This window comes from Felis catus, chromosome E2 (genome assembly GCF_018350175.1).
Source record: "Felis catus isolate Fca126 chromosome E2, F.catus_Fca126_mat1.0, whole genome shotgun sequence".
Classification (NCBI taxonomy): Eukaryota; Metazoa; Chordata; class Mammalia; order Carnivora; family Felidae; genus Felis; species Felis catus.
This window is the reverse complement of record NC_058382.1, coordinates 48,257,805-48,278,728: the sequence shown is the minus strand read 5'-3', so window position 1 is coordinate 48,278,728 and position 20,924 is coordinate 48,257,805. Positions and strand designations below refer to the sequence as shown.

Genomic DNA, 20,924 nt, shown 5'->3' with positions numbered 1-20,924 from the left:
GGCAATTAGAGAAGAAATTAAAAAATATATGGAAACAAATGAAAATGAAAATGCAACAATCCAAATGCTTTGGGATGCAGCAAAGGCAGTCCTGAGAGGAAAATACATTGCAATCCAGGCCTGTCTCAAGAAACAAGAAAAATCCCAAATACAAAATCTAACAGAACACCTAAAAGAAATAAAGCAGAACAGCAAAGATACCCCAAACCCAGCAGAAGAAGAGAAATAATAAAGATCAGAGCAGAAATAAATATAGAATCTAAAAAAACTGTAGAGCATATCAATGAAACCAAGAGTTGATTTTTTTGAAAAAATATACAAAATTGACAAACCTCTAGCCAGGCTTCTCAAAAAGAAAAGGGAGATGACCCAAATAGATAAAATCATGAATGAAAATGGAATGATTACAACCGATCCCTCAGAGATACAAGCAATTATCAGGGAATACTATGAAAAATTATATGCCAACAAACTGGACAACCTGGAAGAAATGGACAAATTCCTAAACACCCACACACTTCCAAAACTCAATCAGGAGGAAATAGAAAGCCTGAACAGACCCATAACCAGTGAAGAAATTGAATCAGTTATCAAAAATCTCCCAACAAATAAGAGTCCAGGACCAGATGGCTTCCCAGGGGAATTCTACCAGACATTTAAAGCAGAGATAATACCTATCCTTCTCAAGCTATTCCAGAAAATAGAAAGAGAAGGAAAACTTCCAGACTCATTCTATGAAGCCAGTATTACTTTGATTCCTAAACCAGACAGAGACTCAGTAAAAAAAGAGAACTACAGGCCAATATCCCTGATGAATATGGATGCAAAAATTCTCAGTAAGATACTGGCAAATAGAATTCAACAGCATATAAAGAGAATTATTTACCATGATCAAGTGGGATTCATTCCTGGGCTGCAGGGCTGGTTCGACATTCACAAGTCAATCAATGTGATACATCACATTAATAAAAGAAAAGAACTGTATGATCCTGTCATTCGATGCAGAAAAAGCATCTGACAGAATTCAGCATACTTTCTTAATAAAAACCCTCGAGAAAGTCGGGATAGAAGGAACATACTTAAACATCATAAAAGCCATTTATGAAAAGCCCACAGCTAACATCATCCTCAATGGGGAAAAACTGAGAGCTTTTGCCTTGAGATCAGGAACACAACAGGAATGTCCACTCTCACCGCTGCTGTTTAACATAGTGTTGGAAGTGCTAGCATCAGCACTCAGACAACAAAAGGAAATCAAAGGCATCAAAATTGGCAAAGATGAAGTTAAGCTTTCACTTTTTGCAGATGACATGATATTATACGTGGAAAATCCAATAGACTCCATCAAAAGTCTGCTAGAACTGATACATGAATTCAGCAAAGTCACAGAGTACAAAATTAATGTACAGAAATCAGTTGCATTCTTATACACTAATAATGAAGCCACAGAAAGACAAATAAAGAAACTGATCCTATTCACAATTGCACCAAGAAGCATAAAATACCTAGGAATAAACCTAACCAAAGATGTAAAAGATCTGTATGCTGAAAACTATAGAAAGCTTAGGAAGGAAATTGAAGAAGATATAAAGAGGGGTGCCTGGGTGGCGCAGTCGGTTAAGCGTCCGACTTCAGCCAGGTCACGATCTCGCGGTCCGGGAGTTCGAGCCCCGCGTCGGGCTCTGGGCTGATGGCTCAGAGCCTGGAGCCTGTTTCCGATTCTGTGTCTCCCTCTCTCTCTGCCCCCCCCCTGTTCATGCTCTGTCTCTCTCTGTCCCAAAAATAAATAAACGTTGAAGAAGATATAAAGAAATGGAAAAACATTCCGTGCTCATGGATTTGAAGAATAAATATTGTCAAAATGTCAATACTACCCAAAGCTATCTACACATTCAATGCAATCCCAATCAAAATTGCACCAGCATTCTTCTCAGAGCTAGAACGAGCAATCCTAAAATTTGTATGGAACCACAAAAGGCCCTGAATAGCCAAAGTAATTTTGAAGAAGAAGATCAAAGTGGGAGGCATCACAATCCCAGACTTTAGCCTCTACTACAAAGCTGGAATCATCAAGACAGCATGGTATTGGCACAAAAACAGACACATAGACCAATGGAATAGAATAGAAACCCCAGAATTAGACCCACAAAAGTATGGCCAACTAATCTTTGATAAACCAGGAAAGAATATCCAATGGATAAAAGACAGTCTCTTTAACAAATGGTGCTGGGAGAACTGGACAGCCACATGCAGAAGGAAGAAACTAGACCACTTTCTTACATCATTCACAAAAACAAACTCAAAATGGATAAAGGACCTGAATGTGAGACAGGAAACCATCAAAACCCTAGAGGAGAAAGCAGGGAGAAACCTCTCTGACCTCAGCCACAGCTATTTCTTACTTGATACATCTCCAAAGTCAAGGGAATTAAAAGCAAAATGAACTCTTGGGACCTCATGAAGATAAAAAGCTTCTGCACAGCAAAGGAAACAATCAACAAAACTAAAAGGCAACCCATGGAATGGGAAAAGATACTTGCAAATGACATATCGGACAAAGGGCTAGTATCCAAAAACTATAAAGAGCTCACCAAACTCCACACCCAAAAACCAAATAATCCTGTGAAGAAATGGGCAAAAAACATGAATAGACACTTCTCTAAAGAAGACATCCGGATGGCCAACAGGCACATGAAAAGATGCTCAACGTCACTCCTCATCAGGGAAATACAAATCAAAACCACACTCAGATATCACCTCATGCCAGTCAGAGTGGCTAAAAGGAACAAATCAGGAGAGTATAGATGCTGGCGAGGATGTGGAGAAATGGGAACCCTCTTGCACTGTTGGTGGGAATGCAAACTGGTGCAGCCGCTCTGGAAAACAGTGTGGAGGTTCCTCAAAAAATTAAAAATAGACCTACCCTATGACCCAGCAGTAGCACTGCTAGGAATTTACCCAAGGGATACAGGAGTACTGATGCATAGGGGCACTTGGACCCCAATGTTTATAGCAGCACTCTCAACAATAGCCAAATTATGGAAAGAGCCTAAATGTCCATCAACTGATGAATGGATAAAGGAATTGTGGTTTATATACACAATGGAGTACTACGTGGCAATGAGAAAGAATGAAATCTGGTCATTTGTAGCAACATGGATGGAACTGGAGAGTGTGATGCTAAGTGAAATAAGCCATACAGAGAAAGACAGATACCATATGGTTTCACTCTTAGGTGGATCCTGAGAAACTTAACAGAAACCCATGGGGGAGGGGAAGGAAAAAATAAAGAGGTTATAGTGGGAGAGAGCCAAAGCATAAGAGACTCTTAAAACCTGAGAACAAACTGAGGGTTGATGGGGGGTGGGAGGTAGGGGAGGGTGGGTGATGGGTATTGTAGAGGGCATCTTTTGGGATGAGCACTGGGTGTTGTATGGAAACCAATTTGACAATAAATTTCATATATTAATAAAATAAAATAAAATAAAATAAAATAAAATAAAATAAAATAAAATAAAGATGAGCACAGGGAGAAAGCAGGCTTTATGGTCAAGAATGGACTATTAAGAGAAGAATATCAGGGAGGGGTGAAGGAGGATTTGGGGATTTTGCTTTCATTTCCCACTGGGGGAGGGCCGACTTTATTTACAAGCTGGGCCGCTCTGCCTCGAGAGACCAACTGTTGGCTTGGCTTCCACCTTGGAGGCACCATGCTGAACCTCTTTGGCTGCCCCCTCCCCCACTTAGCTGTTGGCGACCAGAGGGTTCTATTCTGAATCTACCCCTGCTCACTCGGTACACTTCCCAGGGAATCTCACCATTCCCTGTGATCACAATGGCCATCTGGTGACTCACAGCACTTTCTCCAGCCTCTCTCCTCAGCTCTTGAGCCCATGGGGACAGCTCCCCATGGGAACCTCACTTGGATGATGCTCAGAAATCTCGGATGTAATAACAAACCATTGGAACTCAGATCCCTTCCTCCTCTCCCCTCAAACTTGCTCTTCCTCCTGAGTTTCCCATCTCACTTCTCCTCCTCCTTACTTTGTCCGTCAAGCAAGACACTTGAGGTAGGGGTCACCTCTGCCCCACCCCCACATCCAACCCATCCCTAATCACTGATCATTCCAATCCGGAGTATTTCTTGAAACTACTCGATTCTTTCCACCTCCTGTGTTATCACTCTTGTTGACACCACCGCCATGTCTCATCTAGAGTTACTCCATCAGCTTTTAAAAACTGAGCACATCTCAGCACATCTATCCTTATTACACACACACACACACACACACACACACACACACACACACACACACCGCAACCCAAACCCCTGAGAGCTTCTCAGGGCTTCACAAGGCAGCCAGAGAGATTTTTCAAAGACGCAATTCTGATTACCCCAGGCCCCACTTGAAACACTTCACTAACTTGCTGTTGCCCTCAGAATAAATAAAGTTCAAAACCCTTTAATAGGTTCATTAGGGGGCTCCTTACCTCTCCCCCTTCTTTGCTCTAGCTCTAGCTTCTTCTCCTTTCTGTTCCTCAGAGAGACCATGACCTTCCTGCCCCTGGGTCTTTGTACCTACCATTCTCCTCCCACATTCATTCTGTGCAGGGTGAAGCTAATCTTACCTCAGAAGATTCATCCTCATGCAATTCCTCAGTTATCTCTAAGTGGTCAAGTGTTTCATAGTTGTTGTACTCTTTTTCTAGGTTTTTTCTGGCCTGATTCAAGAAGGTTTCATACTTTTCATTTCCTGTGGGATTGGAAGGAGAAAGAAATCAGGATGGTTAAAAATATATGGATCATGCCTAAAACACAGACTGTCAGCTCAGGGTCCATAAAGTCAGAAGGGAAGTGAACTTTTTGGTGCTTTACCTGTCATGTTTTCTCTGCCTCAGAGGGTGACATAGTTTGTGACTGAGTTCAATTTGTAGCAGAGACCCCCACTGAGTTTAATGAGATTATGCTTTAGGGAGCTAAGAGCTGGTTCACAAGAACTTGATGGCAGCAACATCCTAAGTCATGCATTGGGTGATCAACCAGATCGCGGCTTCCTCGATGCTTTCCTGGCTCTAGTACTGAATGCTGCATGACCTGGGAGCCCCCTCTGTGCTGGACACACCCACACGGCCGGTCATCCTTTAAGTGACTTCGCATGTTTGTTAAATCTCAGTAAGCAAAAGGACTATATCTGCAACTCTAACTGTAACTAAACAAGCTCCAGTCCCCCAAATCAGGGATGCAGGCAATCAGGGGAAAGATTTCAGACACTCATGTTCACCAGTAAGCCAGTGCAAATTCGAATGCTAGAGGGACGAGGTAGGCAGAGAAATAAAGTGCCTACTATGGAGCCATAGGAAGCACTGTACTTGTGATGAACGGGAGCACGGGAGACCCAACGGATAGTATTCAGAACAGTATTCAGATCTCAATTCTTCGGAAGCCCTCTGCTGGCCAAACATATCTACTGCCAGCAGGGCCCCCGGTTTTCAACCAAGTCGCAAAGACTTTGAGAGCTGGACTAACTTCGGGCTGGTTGGAACCCTAGATGGTAGAGTGTAACATGGTGTTAGATTTACTAATATTTGTGTTGTAGTTTCAGGGAGCAATTAGGATGTAAAGAATTATCATCAGTAGGTGAGCCAGTGACTTTGGGGATCAGGGGTGGAGGAAAGGCTCAGTGTGAAGGCTTAGGCTGAAGCTGTCTGTGGGACGCAGATTTCAAGGAGCTCAAAGGAGTTACAAAGAAGAGTGAGATCTTTGTCTTAACCCTCTGTTCTATATCCCATGTCAGGAAGAAAGAGCCAGAGGGTCCATGGCCAAGAGAGCTGCTCAGCTGAGCTTTGGGATTTGCCAAGATAGAAGTCTTCTGATACAGAGGGATGGCTCTAGGGACCAGATATTACCAGAAAAACTTTGGCTAAGTATGTGCACAGACAACTAATAAAAGTCTGAATTAGCCCCCAAACTGTGTAATGCCAAAATAAGGAAGGGGTCAGAACCTTGGTTGCCTTTGTGTACAGTTTATATTCTGCAAATGCTACTCCTTGGAGTAAGATCAGCCTTTGCCTCTCAGCGGTCATCTGTGAGTGTGCCACAGTAGGGACAATTCAGGGAGAGATTATAGCTGGAAGGAATGTGTGCTGGAGGAAAAGGCCTCTGGAAGTGCAACTTTCTGATCTCTCTATATGTAATTCAGTGATGGCAAAATTGGCCAGGGGTCTTAATTTGGGACTTCTATGGACCACATCCTGTCTCATTAAATACTGGTCACCAAATCAATTTCAACTCGAATTTGTTTTTTGTTTTTTGTTTTTTTACGAAATGAGGAATGACACAGGAACTTAGTGAGTACCAAACAAATCATGTGAGTACCAATCAGCCTTCAAATAAGCAAAGCTAAAATGTACCTTTTGTTCCCCAGTGGAAAAATACTATAGTAGGTAGTAATACCTTGAAGTTTCCTGGGGAGATCGAGGCTGATTCGGGGAAAGATTCCCTCACCATGCAGAGTGATGTTTTCTGGGTCCAGGTGGGCAATCTGTATCTGGAAACTCCTTTGAAAGATCTCAGGTACTCCAGGTAAGTAGTAAACCTTCAATACCTGCTCTTTATGTGCACTGATAAAACCCTACATAGCAGAAAGACCAGAATGTTAATATTTACAATGGACTCCTGCTTCTGGAGATTTAATAGACTAGATAGTCCCACTGGCCTCTTATGCTGATTATTTTCTATTCACACCCCTCACCCAAGATTCATCTTATGAAGCTATGAGAAAATGACAAGTAACCAATAAAAAATAGGTAGGGTATGTGAACAGCTATTTCATAAAAAGAGGAAATATGAATGGCAAATAAATGCAGTAAAAGGTGCTAATCCTCATAAGTGACCAGGGAAATGAAACTAGGATTATAATAAAATTTTTTTAAAACACATATTGACAAAATTTACCAAATTTCAGTGAGAGTATGTTTACATCTGTTGGGAATACCAACGGGGAAAAAAACACTGTGAAAAACGTTTTAGCACTGTCTTATCAAATTGAACATCTGCATAGTCCATGACCCCGAAATTTCACTCCTAGGAAAATTCCCTAAGAAAAATGCTTCCATTTGTACATCAGGAGGCAGGTACAAGAATATTTGTAGCAGGATTGTTTCTAACAGCAAAATTTTAGTGAGAAAAAAATCCCAAATGCTTTGACAGGAAAAAGAAAAATTGCTTTCAATATAGTTATAGAAGGGATATTATTTGATAATGAAAATAAATGAACTATAGCTACATGTGACAATGTGCACTATTCTTAGAAACACGATACTGGATGAAAAAAGCAACATGCACAAAATTACATTACTGATGCCATTTTCATAAAACTCAAGATAAAATAAAATCCCATAAAACAAACTTTCCAAGTTTTGGGATCAAGTATATTTGTTTTGTTTACTATGCTATGCTATCCTCAGTGCTAGAAAAATGCCTGGTCATAGTAGGTGCTTAAAAGTTTTCGTAAATTAATAAACTAAAAGCACTTTGTTTAAGGATACATACATGTGTAATAAAACTGTATTTTAAAAAGGGATCAATAAAAGCAAGTGGAGAAGAGGCCCTTGGCTCAAGGACTTAGAAGGGAAGTGTGATGACAGAAGTGGAAATAAACCATTCTTATAATTGTGAAAAAAAATCCATGGGGCTATATTGTCTTGTTCACACTGGAGCCCCTGGTATCTGTATGGTGCCTGGCTAATGCAGGATTCAATTAATACTTGATTAATAAATGAGTAAAGTGCTTGGATTTATTATTATTATTATTATTAGGTTTATGATAACTATTTTTAGTTAAAAAAATCACACCCATAATCCTGACAATGAATGTTGAGTGTAATATCATGTGCCATAGGGCTACAGTTTGCAGGTTTGAACTTGGGTCCCTCCTACCAGTGTCACATGGCCACTTACTGAGATGGGCACGATTAGGGGCACTCCAGGCAGAAGGTTGTCTGGCGAAGACAGGGAGTCAGTCAGAACCTTGAACTCAAAGCCAACTTTCCCAGTGTTCTTCAGCGTGATTTCATTCTCTGTGACGTGGTCAAACAGCTTGAGAGGAGAAGAAGAGTGACAGCTATCAGCTACCCTTTGGGATGCTGCTATCATCCTGGGAAAGGCGGGTGGACAAATACACTTCACACACACAGATTTCATCTTTCCTGGTGTAGACACTGGCCAATCCAATCCACATTTCAGTAGCATCAAAATGTGCCCTCTGGAGCTGGAGGAGCACCGGACGCCAGAAACCTGGCTCTTTGTTAGCTCTTCTAGCAACTAGTTTAAGTTAGTAGAGCTGTGTGTGGGGTGTTCTAACTCTCTGCACCTCAGTTTCTTCACCACAAAGAACTCATGACAGAGGATCTCAAAATTAAGCTTTCCTAGGCCAAAGTTTATTTATTTTTTGGATAAGATTTGAGTCTAGAATTAAAATTTTTGCATTCATATGGAGAGACATGGGAGAAGTAGGCAAGACATGTTCTTTTTCCTGAGATTTTCCTGACACAATTCAGCAGCTGAACAGCAGGCCCAATAACCACAAAATAAGGCCACTTCAGGGGTTCTTAGGATAAGATAGGGCAAGGACTGGCGGCTTCAAAGAATACACTCTGAGCTGACCCAAAACAGAAGAACCTGAAGATAAGTAATGAAAGGGAATTGTATTTGGTCAACTCAGTGGACAAAGTCTCAAAAGGTGTTGGGTGAATTTGCTTTTAGGCACAATTTTTAACCTATAAACACACATGCACACACACAATTTGATAATTATCCATGCAGTAGCTATACGACGGCAGTCTGACTTCCATTAAAATTTGGTAGAGATATGGTTCCGAGTACATAACACAAAATCTAATTGGGAAAAGAAGATGTACAGACATAGAATCAATAATTATTCCAAATCAAAAATTAGAATGTGCATTATATTATGGCAAAGAATATATTTAAATGCCAAGAGAATGCAAGGTAAGAAAAAGATAACTAAAGGATAGAGCTGAACTGAATCTTACAGTATGTGTAGATTTGGGGTTGGCAGAGTAGAGGATGAGAGGGATTATATAAAAGGAAGTATTGAGGCAAGAAGGACTGGGATGTATTAGGGTCAGTGGGTAAACCAGTTTGGCCACAAATGGATGAATGGCCTACAGTGAGAAACTAAGAGAAACCAAATTTAATGTGTAAGGGACATCAGTTAATAGAGGGGCTTAGGATCCCCTCACCCAGGTGGAGCTTGGTTCTGATCCAATGGATGACAGAGAAAGGGACTCATGATTGGAGGCCTTCTCTGACCCATGCACAGTATTGACCCGGCACTTTAATAACCACAAGCACCTGGTGAGCTAGGTACTGCTACCCCATTCCTAGCTGATAGATGAGGGGTACTGAGGCTTGGAGATGTCAGGTGATATGCTACATAGTCAGTAGGAAGTAAAACTGGGATACCATCCCAGTTTTTGTGACAGCAAAACCATGCTCTTTTCTCAATACTAAGTTGCTTCCTAAATGCTGGTGGGGCTAATTGTTGAGGGTTGATAGGATGAAAATGCAATTTGGGGAAAATCTATGCGGCAGTGCTGTTCAGATGGGTTAGTGGCCAAAGCCCTGAATGCGGTGTAACCCCTTGCTTCCGTGGAGTCCTTGGCATCACCTGGGAGCTTGGGAGAAACGCAGATTCTGAGGCTCCACCCAGGACCTACTGAATCAGAATCTGCACTGGAACAAGATTCTCAGGTGATTTGTATGCACATTATGGTTTCAGAAGAATTGCTGTAATATCTTAGTAATGGCTTGATGAACCCCTGTGGTGTGACAACTGCAGTGGCCATGGGAAGGGAAAACCAACACAGAGGGATCCTGCTTGATGAATTAGCTAACCTGGATGCTTGCAGGATATGGGGAGGCAAAGGGAAGCGTGTAGTGGAAAAAGCTTGGAGACTGTAAACTCAAGGGACAGAGAAGGTGGTAGCGCTATTGAAGAAATGGAGAGGTTGGTATGGGCTTCTGGATTGAGATGGAAGATGCAAGTTTTAGTGTCTAACATGCTGAATTTCAGGAGACAGAAAAGCAAGTGAAAAAGTCTGGCAAACAGTTGGCAGTGGGATGATTAGGGTTAGGGAAGCGGATCAGGGATCAAGGTTAGGGGTAGTGCTGAGACGGTGATGATCCAGGGCTCTAGGACAGGTTAGAGCACAGGACTATGTGCGATGTTTAGGGCAAAACCAGGAAGTCTCCCTGTGGTTGGCAATACCTGTAATCCATAGTTAATATCCTTGGTGTCAAAGGAGTAGTTGACCAGGGATGCCTCTCCCCTCAGCATGATCTCATAGGTGGGCCCTCCTTCTACTTCACACAGGGCTTTAGCCTGTGCAATGATGTCACAGTGTCCGTAGAAGGTGAACGATATCTGGTGGCTACTATGCGGCTTCAGCACTCCATATAGGGGCAGGATATCAAACACCTGCAGAGAAAGTCATTCTATAGGAGAGCATCAATCAGGATCAAGGGCCTGCAGAGGGTAGGTTAAACTCCAGTCAGCTTAAAGATTAATTCCTGACTTTAACTTGTTTGACTCCATGAAAGGTGCCTAGCCCAGAACCCTGGACATACCTGATGGTAATGCGGGGGGAAGACTGGCCCGGCAGGATTTAGATTTCTAACTTGGGGCAGGTGCTCAGTGAGAAGAGTTAGTATCATCTGACTTTAGGGCCCATGAGGTGTTACTTACTTCTTCTACCCCAATGGGAAGCATTTCTTCCCGTTCAAAGCTCCATGGGGGTTCCTGAAACTCCACCTGGCTCTGGTTTGGGTTTATTCTTTCAGTTTCAGCAGAGTTAAAACTTAATCCCTAGAAATCAGAGGCATGAGGAAAAGCTAGTAAGCATTCGCAACGGTTCATCAATGTGCTCCTCCCCACCAGTGACAGAAAACTGATGTATGTTGTCTATACCTTAAAAAATAGTACATTTTTTTTCTTACGGAGAGAACTGGACAAATGCCCAAAATATATGTACAAGGATGTTTCCTGCAGCATTACTTACAGTAGCAAAACTTTGGAAGCAAACTCAATGCCTATCAATAGGGGATTATTTTATTTTACTTTATCTTTTTGTTAAAGTTTTATTTTTTATTTTTTAGAGGTTATTTATTTATTTATTTATTTTTAATATGAAATTTGTTGTCAAATTGGTTTCCATACAACACCCAGTGCTCATCCCAACAGGTGCCTTCCTCAATACCCATCACCCACCCTCCCCACCCTCCCACCCCATCAACCCTCAGTTTGTTCTCAGTTTTTAAGAGTCTCTTATGTTTTGGCTCCCTCCCTAACCTTTTTTTTTTTACTTCCTCTCCCCCATGGTCTTCTGTTAAATTTCTCAGGATCCACATGTTTTCACTCTTATGTGGATCCTGAGAAACTTAACAATAGGGGATTATTTTAAATGGAGTATGTGTGGGGAGTGCCTGGGTGGCTTAGTTGATTAAGCGTCTGACTCTTGATTTCGGCTCAGGTCATAGTCTCGTGGTTTTGTGAGTTCAAGCCTTGCGTTGGGCTCCATGCTGGTGGTGCGGAGCCTACTTGGGATTTTCTCTCTCTCCCTCTCTCTCTCTCTGCCCTCCCCCACACACTCTGTCTCTGTCTGTATCAAAATAAATACAAAAATAAATAAATGGAGTATGTGTGGGTCCTCTGTCCATGGAGGATGATGCAGTATATGTATATTTAGGGATCAGGAATCATATGTGCAACATATTATTGAGTGAAAAAGCAGTTCCATTTATGTAAAATGACATATGCCCATGTATCACACCTGAAGGTACAAGCGTGTGTAAATTCATTCAGAGACTTGTGTATGCAAATAGAGTTACTGGGAGGTTGTTTGCTAAAATTTCAGTGGCTCTTTTTCTTATTTTTTTTAAATTAAAAATTTTTTAATGTTTATTAATTTTTGAGAGAGAGAGAGAGAGAGAGAGAGAGAGCAAGCGAGCACAAGTGGGGGAGGGTCAGAGAGAGAAGGAGACACAGAATCCAAAGCAGGGTCCAGGCTCTGAGCTGTCAGTACAGGGCCCAACACGGGGCTCAAACTCATGAACTGTGAGATCATGACCTGAGCTGAAGTCAGACGCTTTACCAACTGAGCCACCCAGGCACCCCTCAGTGGCTCTTTTTCATAAATGGTGGCATTGTAAGGATTTTTGCTTTCAGTTTTCTGTATTCTTGACTCTTCTATGACAAACCTCTTTGAAAAGAGAAAAAGAAAATTAACATTTAAAGGTATTTTATATACATACATATATTCTAAAAAAATTGGAAAATATAGAAAACTTCAAAGAGAGAAATGCAAATAAATTACTTATAGTATACACACACACACACATGTATGTGTGTGTACAATGTGTTTATATAAGCGTATGTACTTGTATTCTGATCTGTCAGTTTATAGGAGTGCTGCATTTCCATAAATATTCTTCACAAGCATTATCTAAAATACTTTTAAAAAACAGAACATGTAGCCGACAGATACACAAAAAGATGCTCAACATCAATTATGCAGATCAAAACCACAATGAGGTATCCCCTCACACCTATCAGAATGGCTAAAATAAAAAACATAATCAGCCACAAGTGTTGGCGAGGGTGTGGAGAAAAAGGAACCTTCATACACTGTTGTTGGGAATGCAAAATTGTGCAGACACTGTGGAAACCAGTGTGGAGGTTCCTCAAAAAATTAAAAATAGAATTACCATATAATCTAGTGATTTCACTACTGGGTATTTACCCAAAGAATATGAAAACACTAATTTGAAAGGATATACGCACCTCATATTTTTATTGCAGCATTATTTACAATAGCCAAATTATGGAAGCAGCCCAAGTGTCCACTGATAGATGAATGGGTAAAGAAGAGGTGGTATATACATACAATAGAATATTCAGCCATAAAAAAGAATGAAATCTTGCCATTTGCAACAACATGAATGGACCTAGAGAGTATAATGCTAAGTGAGATAAGCCAGAGGATGACAAATACCATATGATCTCACTCATACGTGGAATTTAAGAAACAAAGCAAATGAACAAATTAAAAGAAGAGACAAACCAAAACCAGACTCTTAAGTACAGAGGACAAACATGGTTACCAGAGGAGAGGTGGGTGGGGATATGGGTGAAACAGGGCGTAGGGATTAAGAGTGCACTTACTGTGATGAGCCCTAAGTAATATTCAGACTTGTTGAAACACTATATTGTAGAGCCAAAACTAATATAATACTGCATATTAGCTATACTGGATTAAAATAAAATTAAAAATATAGAACATTTTTTTACTTAATATACCAGAGATTGCTTTAAGTCAGTGTTAGAGAACTTCCTCATTTTTTAAGAAAAGATTTTATAGTATTGCCTTGTGCAAATACAAGTCAGTCTCCTATTGGTGGAGTCAAGTTGTTTCCAATTTTTCTTGCTTTTACCAACAAAGCTTCAGTGTCCAAGGAGAGTTCCATGTCTATGCACATGTAAAGGCAGATCTGGAGAATAGTATCCTAGCAGTGGAAATGTGCATTAAATTCTGATATACTCCCCAAATTATATGCCACAGAGGCGATGTCAATTCATAACCCTATCTACAAAATATAAAAATGCTTGCTTACCCCCTGCTCTGCCACTACTGAGTCAAACTGTATTTTAAAAGACTGTATATGGTCATGGATATACAGTAATTTATTTTTCCAATTTTTATTCTATTTCTAAAGTGTTGTGACAAACATCTTTGTACATAAATTTTTTTTATCTCCAATGATTTCCTTAGGCCATCCTTCTAGAAGGAGAATTTAAGGGTATGCATTTTTAAACTCCCTTGATTTCCCCTTTGTTTTTACTATGGAATTACGGAGAGAAATCTTTCTCCTTTTGTAGCCTCTATCTGGGGGCTGGGAAGAATGCCAAGGTTTAGAGGTAACTGGCTTCTTCATTATAGAGAAAAATCTATGTGCTGAGATGTCTGGCTCTCACTGGGGTGTTAGCTCTATGGGTGTTTGGTCGGGAAGTGATGTGGATAAAGTTCCACAGCCTCATCCCACCCAATCCCCAGCCTTGCACTTGTCACTGCTCCTGGCTCTGTTTTTGTTTTACAGGAAGGACCCTCGGCTTGCTAACCCATCCCATGGAGAGAAAACCGTACATCGGAGATGATCATGATGGGTGCTTGTGCTTTTTTGTATTGTCCTTCTTCAGGCCTGACATCTTCATCCATGAGGATAGTCCTGGGGAGTTGAACAAAATGTGGAGAATCACTCATTTGGCAACCATCCCGACACAGCCTTCAGCTACAGCATCACTCCATCTTTCTCTCTCCCTCTACTGTACCCCAAAGGATAAGTGGGGTTCTCACTCAAAGCATGCTTTTTTCACGAGATCAGCTGGTCAGTGCTCTGTTACTCCCTGTCCCCAAACATGGAGTATAGGGCATCAGGCTAGTCAATTTTCCACAGACTCCAACCCTTCTTTCCTGGCCTACCAAGCCCATGTCCAAATTACAAAAAGTTCTGGGAAGCTCTAGCAATGCTTCAGACAATTTTCTGTGTCTCCAGTGCTCAATGTTAAGGTTTATTATTTACTGGAGCACTTTATCGTGAGGATATACTGTTTGGCCAACTGCCATATCCTTTTCTGCTTGCTACCCTTGACCTGATCCTGGCTGCCGACTCTGGACAGATGGAGAAGGTTATGTGATAGGAAGGGCTTAGTCCTCCAGGAATCAGGAGGCTATGACCTCCTGAAAGTAGAGATGCTTTTCAACTCTATTCCACCTGCACAGTCCAGGGCCTCACACACAGAAGTCACTCACTAAACTGTTGACCAGTGAGCTGCTGGATGAATAAATAAGGGATGGGCTTGAGAATGTAAGTCAGGGTAGAGAAAAAAAAAATGTTATTTTAAAAAATCCATTCTAGCCTTGCATTTGCACTTACTTAACAAAACCATTTAGCTCCATCTCAGGGGACTCTGTTACTGGCATTGCTGGAGAGCTGGCAGAAGCTGAGGTCACTGGGATGGATTCCACCTGGGACAGGGGGGCACTGGTGGGCTTCCTTGGCTGTGGCACAAACCTACAAAAGCAGGGTGGATGGAGGCACACATCAGCTTTTGCAAATCGGTGCTCAGTGGGCTCTCAGTTTCTATGGCTAAGCTCCAAATAAATCCTAGACAGGCGGGCCTAGAAGGACCTGCCTTACACCACCCCTTAGACTTACCTTGTTCAAATCTTAGGTTTCACTTTCTCCTAAAAAGTTTCCTCACCATCGTCTCCCCGTCTGGGTCCAGTGACTCTCCTCTGAGTGCCTACAGCCCCTGGGCTTCCACTTCACACTTATTTTTCCTGTCCCTGCTAGCCCATGAGCTCCCTGAGGACCTGTACCTAATATGGCATCTAATACAGTGCCTGGCCAGCAGTAGGTACTCAGGCATGGTTATGAATGCGTGAATGAATGACCAGGGATCCCGGGTCCAGGTAACCAAACAGAAAGCAGAGCCAGGACTAGGGTACCAGACAAACATTCCTTTGCCTTATGTTACCATGGATTAGATATGTCTATGGTTTCTTACAAATGGAGTCATAAATATGTACTCTTGAGTCTAACTTCTTTTGCTCAGCATAATGTTTTTAGATTCAATTATGTTATTTCAAGGAGCCCTAAGTAGTCTGATCTTTTCTTTTTTTAATAACTGAGCAGTATTCCATAGTATGGATGACTAATGTGTTTATCCATCTTGTTGGTGGGCAATGCGGCTGTTTCCAGCTTTTAATATTATGAATACGGTTGCTAAGAATATTTGTGTACAAGTTTTTACATAGATGTATGTTTTCATTCCTCCTGAGCCAATTCCTGGGAAAAGAACCGCTTGGTTATATGGTACATGTATGTTTAAAATTATAGGATACTGCCACACAGTCTTCCGAAGTGGTTTTACTCCATTTAACACTATCTTCACAGTGAAGGTGAGAGCTCAAGAAGGCCCACAACCTCATGCACACTCGGTATTCAGTCTTTTAAATTTTAAGTTTGAACCATTCAAGCATGACGTTGACTAATAGGCTTATTTTAAGGGAAAATCATGTATCATTGCTATAAATTAAAACCCAGTTTTATCCACCATGTTTAGAAAAATCACCATTATTATTTTCTCACCTGGTGAGGGCTCTGAGCTGAGCCCTGACTGCTCTTTTTAAGAAGAGAGAGCAGTTCAATTTCCCCTTGGGAAAACACTGGGTTGACACCTCACTATAGAACTGTGAGGACTTGGAGGGCGGGACCAAGAGGTTCCTTCTTCATAGCCCTCGTTGCTGAGGGTCTTCTACATAGAGCATGAGCTCAATATGTGTCTGACTGAATGGACAGATGGATAGATGGATGCACGCATGGATGGTTGCGTGAGAACAGGTAAACAGCACACAGATAACTGGACTATTTTGTGTGTTTTGTGCTACTCTCAGCCTATCAATAACCAGTGTTGTGGTGGGACCAGCCCTTGTAGTTCTTATTATGATTGGAAGATGCCCTGCAGCAGCAACCATCAGGAAACTTTGAGAAAATAAAAGGTTATTAGTTACAGGAACTGAAAACTACACAGCACACCTGGGGCCACACAGGGACATCGTGGATAGAAAGACAGTGTGGGCCTAGGTTTTGCTTTTATTGGGGTGGAGGGTGGAGAGCTAGGATTTCTTAGGCTCACTCTGTACTGGTGAACTTAAAACATAAGAGTAGGAATTTAAAGTGCAGGGAAGAGAAGAGACAAGTGGCCCAAATGGTCAGTTATTGAAATCAACCAAGATTTCTACATCGAAGGAATCTCAGTGCCCCAGGTGGTCCGGCTCCTTATCTAGTTGTATGGCTGGCAAAGTGCCTCTTTGACACGGATGCCTCCGCAAGCAAAACTTAAGTCAGGCACTTGCATTACAAAAAAAGAAAAAGAAAAAACAACCACGGGGCAGTCAGAGTTTACGCCGCACCTCCACCTCCACCCCCCGCGGATCCCATTCCCTAAGATCTTGGGAGAAGAGTGCAAAAGCTCTTTTCACTTTCTTTTTTTTTTTTAATATGAAATTTATTGTCAAATTGGTTTCCATACAACACCCAGTGCTCATCCCAACAGGTGCCCTCCTCAATGCCCATCACCCACCCTCCCCTCCCTCCCACCCCCCATCAACCCTCAGTTTGTTCTCAGTTTTTAAGAGTCAGTTTCTTGCATCAGCCTCCATTTGGCTTATTCCAGGACAGATGTCTCCAGATGACATTACCTTAGATTGAAACCACATCATTCTGGGCTGAGGACCCATGTTGGGCTGGGTGCTGGGAAGCACATTAAAATAAAGGTTCCTGAACCCCATTCTTGGGTAAATTCTGATTTGGCAGGACTCAGAGAGGGCCCAGGAATTAGGTTTTTCACAGCTTTACCAGGTGATTCCAATATACAGCCAGCTTTCAGACCCATGGTGGGTAGCAATGGCAACAATTTGGCTAAGGACTGGAGCTGATAATTAATATGAGGCTATCACTCAGCCGCACCAGCTAGGGACAGTGTGGATCAGCAGAAGATGATTCAAGGCACTCATTAAATCACCCCAGGTCAGCAGAGATGCCTGGGGAGACTCTGCCAGAGTTGCCCCACACAATAGCACTCTCTCATCCAACATTTGCACACCCCTGGGATGTTGTGCTGAACAGAAAAAAAAAGCATATGGGAATATCTGTAAAGGAAAAATTCAAAGTGGCAGTGTGTCTGTAGACCTGAGGAAAAACAACACCTCGGGTGATAATGATACCTGGACAAGTGGAAGTGAGAGGTCTCTGGAAACAAAGGATACTGGGAAGGCAGCCCCACTGCTAACAGACTCAGCCACAGGGGACAGTGAAACCTCTGTCATAATGAAAGCTTTATCATTAAAAAAAAAAAACCTGTTCCAAACAATTGAAATAGAATGTTGGCAGTTTTATTTTTCGATCAGATTTCATTTTAGCCTCAGGAACAGATGATGGCTTTCCCATTATGCTGACCCAAACAGGATTAGAATCAGTTATTTTTAAAAGAGAATATGTAGCAAATAAGGAAAAGCAATACTGCTCCGGTTCCAGAGCTACCCATATCAGAATCGCTGGAGGACCCAGGAGAGAAACCCTGCCTTCAGCTGTGACAGATCACATGAATGCCAGACACACCGTCCATCAGCCACACTGGTTTGGACTCAGCAACTCCCCTCTTCATGTTTTATTTTCCACTCCTGGGTGAGTTAGAATCAATACACTTTTTTTTTTTTTTTTTTTTTTTTTTTTGCGTTGCAAATTTAAAAAGTCCACCAGGCTTATTTGCTGTTCTCCCTTCCCTGGAAGTAGGGCTGCATCATAATAACCCACTGCCGCCCCCCAACATGCTTGTGTTTCGGTTAAGATTTTGTGCTTGGTTCAGATGATATTTGGAGATGGAATGGTGTATGCTGGCCACCTGCTGCCGTGAGGTCTCTGGGGGGTGAGGACAGCCTCATAGTAGACATACAATGACTTCTAAATCAATGATTTGCTGGACCTGGAATCCGGGAGTGTCCATACAAAGGGTGAAAACCACCACTGGCTGGGGGAAAAAGGTGTGTTTTGTTTGGCTCTTACGCTGTTTTATATATTTAAATTATCGACCGTAGCAGTTGCTGTTGGCACACACTGTTTAGATCTCCTTCACCAGGATGACGCACCCCTCACTGGCTGCTGTGGGTGTTGGTTGCATCTTTCTCCAGCTGGCTCCTTGTCAGTTGCCTCCCCTGCCCTGAGCTCCCCAGGAGGTGGTGCCCTCCCTCCCATAGTGTATGAACAGCGAGCCAGGATGGCTAGATGAGGGTGAGGACTCTGAGTGGGACAAACTCTCAGGCAATTAATACTCTAGAGCTCCCCATGGGCTCAGACAGATCTCCTCGTTTCCCCCCTTGCTCTATCTCATTTTTCTTACTCTCGTACAGTTTTCCCCCCACCAAGAACTCCATCAATAAATCACCTGCCCAAGAATCACCATCTCAGGCTCTGTTTCTAGGGAGACCACTGCAGCATTCTATGATTCCAAAGATAAGAAAGCCAAATCTTGCTTCAAGGGACTCAGAGGCCAGTGGATCAGAGTCAGAGACAAATGCTCCAACAGCAAGACTTGCAGAGTGCACAATGGTTCGGTTCAAGGCCAAGGGGTCAGACGGCCTGGGTTTGAACTCTGGCTTCCCCATTCACACACTATGTGACCTGGGTATTGTGTTAGTGATAGAGACCTCCTCATCTGATTGAGGCTTAATACATGGAACAGACCCAGCAGGGAGCCTAGGTCATGGTAAATGTCCAGTGCAGGTGAGCTGCTCTTGTGCTGGGGCTGGTGGCAAACACTTTCCTTGTTGGACTTCAGATGAATTCCCTCCCTGCCTCCCTCACTCCCTTCCTCTTACTCCACTCCTCAGAAACCTGCTCCAGATTAGATCAGCCCCTGTTTTCTATTTCTAAATGGAGCAGATTATAATCACTGCTTTACCTCGACTTAAAAGTAGGCAAGCCCCTTTGGGCACAAAGTCCCAGGCACCTTTCCTTATCTATTGCCTGGCTGTGTGGTCTTACACTTGCTGAACCTCCCACACTGGGAAGCAAATGACAGATGGGGGCTGGCTCAGTGCATTCCCTGCCAGATCGTTCCAGTTCTGCCACAGGAGAAAGGGAAACAAACCGCAGACACATACCCATTATGAAAGACAGCTTGGCTTAGCCCTTTGACTTTATTATGTCCCAGAAGGATTCGAACCTGTCACCTGTGCTAAGGGAAAAGTTGGTGGAACATAACTGAGAAGCTGAAACTCAAGTTGCTCAGAACTCAGGGGGTGAAATCATATTTTTATCAAAAGAATTTGCAATTGGAGCTTCTAGAATAGTGGTTCCCCTGCAGCTGTCCATTGGAATCACCTATGGAACTCTAAGAACTGATGCCTGAGCCCCAACTGCAGAGATTCTGATTTACTTGGAATCAAGATATTTAAAAGCTTCCAACATGATTCTAATGTGCTTTCAAGGCTGAGAACCACTGATTAAAAAGGTGGTGGCAAGAAGGTAGGGAAAGTAGTGGTAAAACAAGAGCCCTGCTACGGTCCAAATGTTTGTGTCCCTTCAGATTTCATATGTTGGGATCTTAACCCACGAGGTGATGGTATTAGGAGGAGGGACCTTTGAGAGGTGATCAGGTCATGAGGGCTGAGCCCCCATGACTGGGATTAGTGACCTTCTAAAGGACAGCCCAGACAACTAGCTGGGTCTTTCTACCTGTGAGCACACGGCAAAACACACCGTCTGTGAAACACGAAGCAGTTCTCACCAGACACCAAGTCTGTCTGTGTCATCATCTGGACTTCTCAGCCTCCGGAAGTGTGAGAGATGGATGTGTGCTCCTTGTAAGCCGGCCAGTCTCTGCTATTTGTTACAGCAGTCCAAACACACTAAAACATGTCCTAATTAAGTAACTGCAGCCAACACTACTCAGCACTTCCTCTCTACCAGATACCATATTAAACACTTAATAAGGAATGCCTAGCTAAATGTTCACAGCAGCTTAATGAGGCAGGTGTTGTGATTGTCCTCAGTCTTCAGGTGACAAAACTGAAGCTCAGAAAGCAAGTAAGTGGCTGAGATCAGTTAGCCTGGATCCAGAGCTAACACTATCTTCACAGGTTTGTTGGACACTCTACCTCATCAGTAGGGGCTTCTCCTTGGTTACTTCTGCCGTGCTGTGCCCAATGGCAGTGACTCGCAGGCTTTTTCATTTTAAAAGTAACTGGAACCCACAACATACAATAAAGAACATGCAATGTAT

General features: G+C 42.5%; 1 protein-coding gene across 30 annotated transcripts in view; it reads right to left on the bottom strand.

Annotated features, from left to right (window-relative positions):
• HYDIN (HYDIN axonemal central pair apparatus protein) overlaps positions 1-20,924 on the bottom strand; it is a 433,865-nt gene that overhangs the window by 123,880 nt on the left and 289,061 nt on the right. For all 30 annotated transcript variants that reach the window (XM_045046329.1, XM_045046327.1, XM_045046336.1 and 27 more), the window contains 7 exons: positions 15,014-15,151; positions 14,224-14,305; positions 10,770-10,889; positions 10,293-10,502; positions 7,961-8,098; positions 6,455-6,632; positions 4,630-4,754 (listed from right to left, as the gene is read on the bottom strand). In XM_045046329.1, the coding sequence (XP_044902264.1) occupies positions 4,630-4,754; positions 6,455-6,632; positions 7,961-8,098; positions 10,293-10,502; positions 10,770-10,889; positions 14,224-14,305; positions 15,014-15,151 (991 nt within the window). The remainder of the gene's footprint in view (positions 1-4,629; positions 4,755-6,454; positions 6,633-7,960; positions 8,099-10,292; positions 10,503-10,769; positions 10,890-14,223; positions 14,306-15,013; positions 15,152-20,924) is intronic.